Consider the following 10,424-nt stretch of genomic DNA (forward strand, 5'->3'; position numbering starts at 1 on the left):
GGGGGGGGGCGCTCCCCGCTATCGCGGGGAGGGGTCCGCCCGCGTTGATTCATTTCTCTCCTAGAGCAAGCTCAGTGCTCGACTGGCTCTGCTGTTCGTGAGACACTGAGCACACTCGCTGTGGCACACTTAGTGTGGCACACACTCTGGGGTCCCATCACACACTGTCACACAACGCATGAGGCCATAGGTCCACACATGTACACTGTGGGCCTGGGTCATTCCATCAGACTCATACACTTGGCCACCTGTGCACCCACCCAGAACACCCAGTGGGAGCCTTGCGTACACACCCAGGCATAGCTACGCACTCACACCAGCCATCGCTATCACAGCATACTCAACTCAACAATACTCCCTGATCCTGACACACTCGCAGCCACCCTGCTCTGGCCTGCGTGTGCCTGTTCACACCTGCTCATCATGGTGTCCCTCATGTATCCCCAGACCCTGGAGTAGGCCGTCACACCTGTGTACACTTTCCCTGTCACATACGCTCTGTCTCTTAGCTTAATATCCACCTTCCCCCACATTCAGCCCCAGTGAGCACACTCTTGCCCTCTTGGGGATGGATGGGTGGGTGGATGATCTGGGGGCCATTTCTGGAAGGAGGTTTGGCCATCACCCTCATTAAGCTCTTTCTTACCTCCAGCCCCAGGCAGGGAGCTTCGCTGCCATGAAGGTACTGGGAGACGAGGGGATGAGAGGGTGAGGGGCAGCACACAGGATTGTCAGACAGACGCAGGCACACACTCATGCCTGTCAAAGCCCACAAGCCTTTATAGGTCCTGTTACTATGGGAGGAAGTGTTCACTGGTGGCTGGCAGCCCTGGGAAGAAATCCTAGAGGGAGAGGAACGGGCTGGCTAGGTCTCTGAGCCAGAATGGGCATTTATAGGGGCTGCTCTGCCCAGGAGCAGGGCACACCTCCAGGCCAGCCCTCCCATGAGACTCTGAGGCCATGTAGCCACACATGTGCACACCCCCAGGGTCCAAGTGGCCCCCATGTGACACAAACAAACAGGCTATTTTATGCATATGCAGGTTGCTCACGTGTACACCAAGCTCTTCTTAAGTAGAATGCAAGAGCCAAATCCCGGCTCCCAGGCTGGCCTAGGCTGGTGCACTCTACACTCCCGCTGCACACCGGGTGAGCTGCCCCACACCCTAAGGGGTCATCTGCTCATGGGGTTTGTGGTTCCTGTAGGTGGGGTGTGCCTGGGGGACACTCTTGCTTCCTCTCCTGAATGTTCCTGGTACTCTGCCTGTTAGGACCAGGGCATGGGAAAGACCCTTGGCCTACCTGCCAACAAAAGCAGAAAGGGGTTTTAAGAATCAAGGGTCAGTGTCCAAGATCTTAGCTGATACCAGTAGGAAGAACCCAGGTTTGGGGTTCAGAAACAATAGGCTTTGAACCACAGTCCCCCACCCCATCTGTGTGCCCTTGGTGTCAAGTCTTTTCTCCCTCTGACCTGTGTCCTCATCTGTGAAATGGGGTAATAATGCTCCCCTCGTGAGATTTTTGTAGAGTCCAGATGCTAAAGGGAGCCTGAGAGTGCTGGGCCCAGGGCTGAGCACACAGTGGGAGAGTGATGGAACTGGATTCTAGAAAGAGGGCGGGGGTGGTGAGAAGGTGGCACCCCAGGCTTGAACTACCTCTTGGAGAAGTGGCTGGATGGTTTAAAAGCTTTTTCAGGAGCCAGGAAGGGCCCAGCAGAACTGAGAGCAGCAGAGCCTCTGGGAATGGTATCTTGGCTGATCTTCAACCTCGGGCTGGGCCAGCTCTTCTAAATATAACCTGCATCCCCTCCCCCATTTCACAGATCCGGAAAGACCCATCCAAAGTCACGGAGCAAGTGCATGCTCGGGCTTGACCCCACATCTCTCTGACCCTGGCCAGGCTCTCTGTCCCTATCCCAAAACTGATGCCAAGTCGAAGAGCCTTGAGCTGGGAACTGGGACACCGGCCTCTTCCAGGTGGGCCTTTCCGGAAGGGGTGTGTTACCAGCTGGGCCCTGCCTGCCTCTCAGGACCTCACTTCCCTCCCTGGAAAGTAAGAACACACCTGCATGGCGATGTCCGGGGCCTGCACAGAAACACGGGGCCTTGTGTGTGAGGTCACTCCCCACCTTTCTATCTAGTCAAGGGTCAAAACTCAGGTGCCTACAGGTAGATGGATAACATTCATGAGAGGCTGGCTGTGAGGAAAACGATGGTACAAATACTGACCCGCGGCAACCGACATCAGCCCTAGTGTGCAGGACCCCATGGGAGGACTGGCAATGGTGGCTAATTAGAGAGCACACCTCCGTCTATCTAACCAGGCAGCCACTGCTTGGCTCCTGCTGACTGTTGCCATGCAGAAAGCACGCTCAGATTGCCAATTTTTAGTTTTCCAAGAGGACCTGGAAATACGGTTTTCACATGAAATCCTCTAACTTTTAGAAGTTAATTCCTTTTTTAAAAAAAAAAAAATGTTTTTGCCCTCTGGGTCAAGCAAGTGTAGCTGAGGACTGGGTTTGCCGGTCTGTGCCTCTGCTGCAGGCCCTCCCTCCCCTGCCCCCTCCCGGGAGCACAGCTGGGCGCTGACAGGCTGAGTAGATAAAAACAGGCCTTCCACAGACACAGCCGGCCCCCAAGTGCAGAGCTGCGCACACCTCTCAGCTTCGTTAATTCTCACCACAGCCCTGTGGGAGCAGGGGGTGGGTTTGCCAGGGTCCCCAGGGAGAAGAAGGGACTTACCTAAGGTCACAGAGCTGGTAACAGGGGAGCTGTCCTGTCTTCCTGCTAGGCCACACCCAGCGGGAGGGAGCTTGTTGGAGGGACTAGTGTGAGGGAACCCAGGGCTGGGCTAGCCAGGGTGAGATAAGGCGTAGAGAGGACTCAGAGCACCCCTCCTACAGCCTTGTTAACTCCCTCCAGCTCCATCCCCAGCTCCCCCTACACCTGCCAGGCAGCTATTGAATTCCCATTTTCCAGAAGAGGAAACTGAGGTTCTGAGAGGGGGCATGGCAGGCAGATCCAGCCCTCACCAGAACTTGGGCCCTCTCTTTCATGGCCATCCACCCAGTCTACCTGGCTTATTACATCCTTTTCTATAGCCCAAAGGACCAGATAGATCAGAGGTCTCAAGCAAGTGACCTACGGGTCAACACTGGCCCGCAAAAGTGAGTTCTCTGGCCTGTGTAGTATTTTTAAAATTAAGCAACATTTAAAATATAGAAAAATCCAAGTTGATGACTTTGCTCAAAAAATGACAGCTGGCCACACAAGAGCTACCTTTACTTCCCTGTTTAAGACACTCCAGGCGTTCCCAGTACCCTTAGGATAAGCCCTCTCCTCTCCCCCATGGCCTGCATGCTGGGCTCCCACATGCCTCCTCCCTCTCCCCCTTCCAGTTCCACTCCAGCCCCCCAGGCCTTTCATGGCTGCCTCAGCTGTTACCTCCTCAGAGGGGCCTTCCTCAAGCATGTGTTAAACCAGCCGCCCACTCCTTTGTCTTCACAGCATCTATTATTATTTGAAATTACATGATTGATTTGCTTACTTGTGGATTGCTTGTCCCCCAATCTTTCCACACCTGGAAGGCAGGGACCATGCGTTTCTTATTCACTGCTGTATCCCTAGTACCAAGAACAATGCATACGTGGATCAATAAATGAATTCCTGCCCTGGCCAGTGGGGTTGATTGGAGCTCATCCTGTGCACCAGAAGGTCGCAGGTTCGATTCTCAGTCAGAGACATACCTGGGTTGTGGCTTTAATCCCCAGTCAGAGCATGTAGGGGAGGCAACTGATTGATGTATCTCTCTCGCATCAATGTTTCTCTCTCTTCTCTTCTCTTCTCTTCTCTCCTCTCCTCTCCTCTCCTCTCCTCTCCTCTCCTCTCCTCTCTTTAGCATTCCACTCTCTCTAGAAGTCAATGGGGGAAAAGTATGTCCTAGAGTGAGGGGGATAAAAGAAAAACACCTGTCCCCTGGCTTTCGACTCATGCTTTCTGTTTTCTTCTTCTCCCCCCCCAAAAATAAGGATAAATGAATTCCTAATCAGCTAGTAGAACTTAGTGCTAGAAGGGGCGATTGCTCTCTAGTTTACCACAGTCCCCACCATTCCCACTTGAATCAGGAGTCTTGAATCATCTCACTTACTCTGCTGTTTTTCTTATGGGAGGAAAATACTTCCCTGTGCCCATTTCACCATCTAGAGCCAAAAAATGAAGATGGACACAGTCCATACCACTTAGATCTGATGCCTGCTTGACCCTTGTGGGCCAGTGACCTTCCAACTCATTCTCTTTTTTATGCTGCTAGGAACCAGATCCAAAGAATTCCAGCCAGACCTCTCCGGTGCTTCAAACCTATCTCAGAGCCCTGGCCAGTGTTTCTCAGTAGTTAAGAGTGTCGACCCGTGCATTGAAGGGTTGCAAATTCAGTTCCTGATCAAGGGCACATGCCTGGGTTGCAGGTTCTATCCCCAGCCCTGGTTGGGGCACATGCCAGAGGCAATCAATGAATGTGTCTCTCTTACATTGATGTTTCTTTCTCCCTCCCTCCCTCCACTTTTCTCTCCCTTCTCCCTTCCCTTCCACTCTCTCAAAAAACAAAATCAATGGAAAAAATATCCTGGGGTGAGAACAACAACAACAAAATCCTGTCTCACAGCTGCTCCTGTACGTTCCCCCGTAAGTCCCACAGGCACCCAGTTCACCTTCCCAATACCCAGTGCCCGCCATTGTCTGTAAGACTACCCCTCCCCCTGTGTCCCCACTTTGGTGATGAGCCCCACCACCACTTTGAGTCCCCTAAGCCCAAAGCCTGCGGACCCACTGGTGACAGTAGGAGCTATGTCCCCATCCAGGGACCTAAGTCTAGGCGGAGACCCGGAGGTGTAAGTGCAGAATGACATGAGTCTGGTTAGGGGAAAACTGGAGGCTGTGGGACCCTGAGGGAGCTGGCGTACAGAGAAGGCTCACAGGGGAGGAGGAGGCATTTAAACTGAGACCTGAAGGTTGATGAGAGCCAGGCAGGAGGGTAGAGGCCATGATGAGAAAGATGTGAACCATAGAGGAATCCAGAGAGGTGGTACACATATATATGTGTGCGTGGATATGGGTGTATGTGTGTGTATGCGTGAATACGGGGGGTTGAGTGAAATGGATGTCTGTGCTAGTGACAATGGGTGTGTGCATGTGTGTGCGTGCATGTATGTGCTTTGGGGGAGGAAGTACATAATGAATGATACAGCCCAGCAGGTCAGTAAGTCTGCAGGGGCTTGAAAGCACATTATGAAGTTGGATTTGACCCTAAACGTAGTAGAGAGTCATTAAAAGTTTCTGTCTTTCCTGTTTATTTGTTTTTTTAAGTCATAACTCACCCGGCCAGTGTTGCTCAGTGGTTGAGCGTCAATCTATGAACCAGGAGGTCATGGTTCGATTCCTGGTCAGGGCACATGCCTAGGTTGCAAGCTCAATCCCCAATGTGGGGCATGCAGGAGGCAGCCTATCAATGGTTCTCTGTCATCATTGATGTTTCTCTCTCTCTTCATTGCTGAAATAAAAATAAAAAAGTCATAACTCAAATTCAAACTTTATAGAGGGGCAGACAAAAAAAATCTCTTCCATTTCCAAATCCCTGGTCTCACTTTCCAGAGGTAATCACTACTAAAAATTACATGAGTTTCCTTCTAGAAACAGTTTCTTCATAACTAAACCATAAATGTGAATCTGTCCTTTACCTTGGCTACGTGCATGGGATCCCACTGGTCATGCTGTCCCCTGGCTTTTTCACTTATTTTATTCTGGGCATCCTTCCTCTTCACTCCACACATTCTGACAGTTATGAGGGGTCCCAGTGGTTGTCCTGCATTTTCTCAACACACTTCTCATCACCAGCCATGTCCTCCTCCACCTCCGTACACCACCAGTCTGTCTTCAAGGCCGTCCCTGGAGGTGGGCGTGCTGGCCCAGATGCTTTGTGCCCTGAGATTGATAAATGTCCTTCCAAAAAAATTACAGACAATTTACCTCCCCAGCAAGAGCCAGAGGAAGTAAATTGCATGGAATCGCATGGCTGGACCAACATCTTAAAAGATCACTCAGTCATTCATTCAATAAATATTTATTGGGAGCTACTAGCTTACTACTTGCTAGTCATTTTCTTGACTCTGAAGATACATTACTACATGCAACAACCCCCCCCCCCCGCGCCCCGCCGTCATGGAGCTGACATTCTAATGCTAAAGCCAAGTCATAAGCAATAAACCAATGTAATATGTCGGATGGTGACAGGTACTGAGAAGAAAATCGGAGCAGGGCAGGGGAGATGCAGACCTCCAGCCAGTGTCGGGGAGGAGGCTGTTTTATACAGGGAGCAGACCATGCAGATATCGGGCAGAAAAGCATTCCAGGCAGGGAGGACAGCCAGTGCAAAGGCCCCGGGGCAGGGGGTGTTTGAGGATCAGCCAGGCAGCCAGTATGGCCAAAGCAGCAAATCGAAAGAGAGGTACTGGGGCCAGAAAATGCAGAGTCTCATGGGCCATTATAAGAAAGTTACTTTAACTTCACATAAGGTTGAGGAGACACTTGCATGGTTCTGAGCACAGGAGGGACAGGATCTGCCTTGAGTCCTATTACGATCCCTCTGGCTGCTGTGTTGAGAATGAGCTGCTTGGGATGAAGAAAAAAGCAGGGCTGGTCCAGGGGGAGATGGTACGGGTTAAGCTGAGAGTGGTGGCCAGAGGCTAGGTATACTTTGAAGGCAGATCCATTATGTTTTGCTGATGGATGGGATGTGGGGTGTGGAGAAAGTTAAGGGTGACTCTAGGGATTTGGGCCTGAGAAGCAGCAGGTGGCTTTGGAGATGAGGGCAGTAAGAGCGGGCTTCAGGCTCGCTGTGGCTGCTGAGTGTGCAATGGAACCGAGCTGCTCGCAGACCCAGCTGCCTGCCAGAACCTCTCCCTGGCTGTCCCCCAGGTACCACACACTTGGCTTGTCCAAAACGCAGCTCCTCCTTTCCCGTCTCCTGCCCAGCACCATTGCCTGGCAACCCACCCACCCCCAGCCAGAATCCTGCGGTCCACCCCCACCAGCACCCCCTGCAGCCAGCTGGTTCCTGTCACTTTTCCCTCAGAGCTCTCAATCCTGCCGACTCCCATTCCCCAGGACCTTTCCTGTACCTCTCATCTAGACATTGCGGCTGCTCAGGTCCGCTGCAGAGAGGGGCTGGGTGAATGAATGAAGGACTGGATAAATGAGATTGAACGAAGGACTGACCAGCCTCCTCATAAGTCTTGGCCAGCCCCTCCCCTCCAGCCCCAGTCTCCACGCCATTCCAGAGCAATCTTTGAAAACACACATGTTGGACTATATCCCTTCTTAGACTATAAACTATTCACAGCTCCCCAGGGCCTACACAGACATAACTGGTAGCCTACAGACATATTTTGTTTAGCCTCCAGAGTGTCGTAGTTGGTGTGTTGTTTTTTTTTAATCTTGAATTAATTAGGACATTTTACACTAAAGTGCTGGATTTCCCACTTCTCACTGGTACTACCAGGATGCATTTCTTCAGAACAATACTTGGCTGGTGAAGTAGTGGTTCTCCCCTCAGACGGGCCATACACTCTCCGGTCTGCTACAGTCTTCTCCACTCCCTATTGGTTTATACTTAGCCTGCTTCCCTCACTTAAATTACTACCTAGCCCCAGAGTCTGTGACCCCTGGGCTAGAGGACAAAAGCATAATTTCTAGCAGCATGGAGTGGGCTGACAAGGAAGGGTGATGGTAAGGGAAGTCGAAAGTTAGACTGTGGCCAAATGGTGAAGGGCCCTGAATGCCATGTTAGGGAATCAGGGTCACCGGGGGCAGTGATGTGGATGGGTTAGTGGTTTTAGCCCCGGCCCTATGGGCATGAGGGGACCAGACGTGGGCAGAGAATCTGGTGAGGAGGCCTGGCTGCGAGGAGGGAGGTGAGAGAGAGGAGGCCCGGATCTCCGCTGGGTCTCCCCTGAGTCTGAGTCTACTCTCTCTGTGTTTCAGAACCTGACAGCAGCCTGGGGCTGAAGCATGGCCATGAGGGCAGGTGGACAGTGCTGAAGAACCGGCCTGGCTCCAGTGGCTTCGAAAGGACCCCAGCCCTCGAGGACCCCAGCCCACAGCCCTCTGCTGCCCACAGGATGGGAGCCTGGGGGCTGGGAGCCCGGCCATGAGGGACTACTGCTCCTCCCCACGAAAGGCCAGCCCTGAACCCCCCAGGCACACCCCTGCCCCAAGCCCAGGCATGGACTCTGGACACAGCAACCCCAGTGGAACTGGGGAAGGGGCCTCCTGCTCTGAGGATCCTGGCAGGAGTTTGGCCTGCCCATCCCTGACCTGCATCCCTCCCCAAGAGGCAGCCACGAAAGAGACAGTGGGAGCACTTGGAGCCTCGATCTCAGGGACAGCAGAAGTCACCTCCTCTGGGAAGCCAGAGCATGTGTCCTCGGCGAAAACTGACCCCTCGTCCTTGGAGAGCAGAAAGCCTGTGTTCTTGGAGAAGCTGGACTCCACACCTTCAAAGGAGGCAGATGCCACTGGCAGGGAAAAGAAAGATGCCGGGTCCTTGAGAAAGGCAGGTCCCATGTTCACAGGAAAGACAGAGCCTGCCGTCTTGGGAAAGGGGGATCCGGTGGCTTCTGGAAGGATGGATCCTGGAACTCCAAAAAAGGAAGATCCTGTATCCTTGGCCAAAGTGGGCCCTGCGTGCCCAAGACAGGAGGAACCCAGGTGTTCAGGACAGAAGCTCCTTGTGTCCTCAGAAGAGGTGGGTTCTGCACCAGTGGGCGAGGCAGATCTTGTGTCCTTGGGAAGGAGAGACCCTGGGCCCGCAGGGAAGGCGGACCCCAGGTCCCTGGACTACACCCCGCCTGCAGCTGCAGAAAAGACAGATCCTGGCTCCTTGGCAATGCTGACTCCAAGGTCGCCGGTCAACATGGAGCCCGTGTCCCATGGAACAGTGGCTCCGGGGGCGACAGGAAGGGGCCGGCCCGTGGAGATGACAGATCCTGTATCCATGGGAAATGCGGACACGGTGTCCTCTACAGAAGAGGACCCTCGGTACCTGGAAATGATGGCGCCCGCCTCCTCAGGAAAGGGAGCTCCCACGTCTGTGAGCATGACGACAGTCGGGCCTGCTGGGCAGGCGGACGCTGGCTCGTTGAGCAAGGTGGGTCCAGTGCCTCTGGGGAAGGTGGATCCTGTGTCCTCGGAAAAGCCAGAGCCCCTGTCTCCTGGGCAGGCTGAACTGGCATCTGTGGGAAAGACAGGAGCTGTATCCCCAGAAAAGGAGGACTCGGCATCTTCCCGAAAAGTGGAACCCCCTATTTCTGTGGGAAACAGAAAAACATTGCCTGCTGGGAAAGTGAACCCTGAATCTTTAGGAAAGACAGACCCTGTGCCCTCGGTCCCAGGGGACCCCATGTTCTTGGGAACAGCAGGACCCTCATCTTCTGTAAAACCTGGGGCAGTGGCTGAGGGGGAAGCAGCGCCGCTGTCCTCAGAGAGAGCAGGCCCTGTGGCCTCTGGAAAGGTGGGTCCCACCATCTCAGGGAAGGCGGACCCCACCCTAGGCAGGGTGGACCCTGGGAGCAGGGGGGAAGCGGACTCCGAGCCTTCAGGAAAGGTGGCATCCCCAGCTCTAGGGAAAACAGCCCTGGCACCCGCGGGAAAAGCTGATGCGGGCCCGGAGGGTGCTCGGCCTCCCGAGAAGGGGAATCCTGTGAACTCCACAAAGGTGGGCCCCGGGGCCTCGGGGAACGCAGACACAAAGCGCCCTGTGCATGAGGGCACCACTGCATCAGGAAACGCAGAAGCTGCGTCTCTGCAGAAGGAGCAGCCACTGGCCCCGGAGAGGGAGGATCCTGGAGCCTCAGGAAAGGCAGGCCCTTTCGCCTCCGGGAAGGTGGAGCCTGTGGCCCTGGGGAAGGCTGACCCTGCGCCACCCCCGGGAAGAGCAGAGCCCCCGTCCTTGGGGAATGTGCCCCCTCCGGCTCTGGAGCAGGCGGAGGCCCCCTCCGGGCGCAGGAAATCAGATGGTAAAGCCCGCGGCTCAGCCACTTCTCCCTCGGTCGCGGTTAGAAGTCCTTGGGTAGAAACACTGCATTTCTTCCTCCAGGCCAGATCTCTGGGCAAAGCTGATTTGGTGGCATAAGGCTGCCTTATTCTCAGTTCTCACGTTTAGGGGGCTGGAGGTTCCTGGAAGCCAGGTGGAGAGAGGGCTAATTATAAGGAAACAATGGCTACTTCTTCTTTCCTGTACACTAAGTGGCTAAGAACTGTGGCTCTGGAACACTGATTCTCCCCCTACTGCAATCCCCTTCCCCACGAGCCCCAACCCAGAGGGCATTTGGCAATATCCGGAGATATTTTTTTTTATCCTTATTTCAGGAAAGG

The 10,424-nt window shown here is 53.9% G+C and overlaps 1 protein-coding gene across 1 annotated transcript; it reads left to right on the plus strand.

The window, feature by feature from the left end:
* The first annotated feature begins 6,668 nt into the window (after positions 1-6,668).
* GPRIN1 (G protein regulated inducer of neurite outgrowth 1) lies at positions 6,669-10,182 on the plus strand. The gene is made up of 2 exons (XM_006763713.1): positions 6,669-6,704; positions 8,077-10,182. The coding sequence occupies exons 1-2, from the start codon at positions 6,669-6,671 to the stop codon at positions 10,180-10,182; spliced, it is 2,142 nt and encodes a 713-aa protein (XP_006763776.1).
* Positions 10,183-10,424: the final 242 nt, after the last annotated feature.

The sequence above is a fragment of the Myotis davidii genome, unplaced genomic scaffold, assembly GCF_000327345.1.
Source record: "Myotis davidii unplaced genomic scaffold, ASM32734v1 scaffold319, whole genome shotgun sequence".
NCBI classification, from domain to species: Eukaryota; Metazoa; Chordata; class Mammalia; order Chiroptera; family Vespertilionidae; genus Myotis; species Myotis davidii.

Excerpts from the sequence above, each read along its gene's own strand:
- GPRIN1 (XM_006763713.1), top strand. The coding sequence starts at position 6,669 with ATGAAGAAAAAAGCAGGGCTGGTCCAGGGGGAGATG. Across the intron at positions 6,705-8,076 it reads GGCTGGTCCAGGGGGAGATG|GTGGACAGTGCTGAAGAACC; the intron begins GTACGGGTTAAG and ends CCATGAGGGCAG.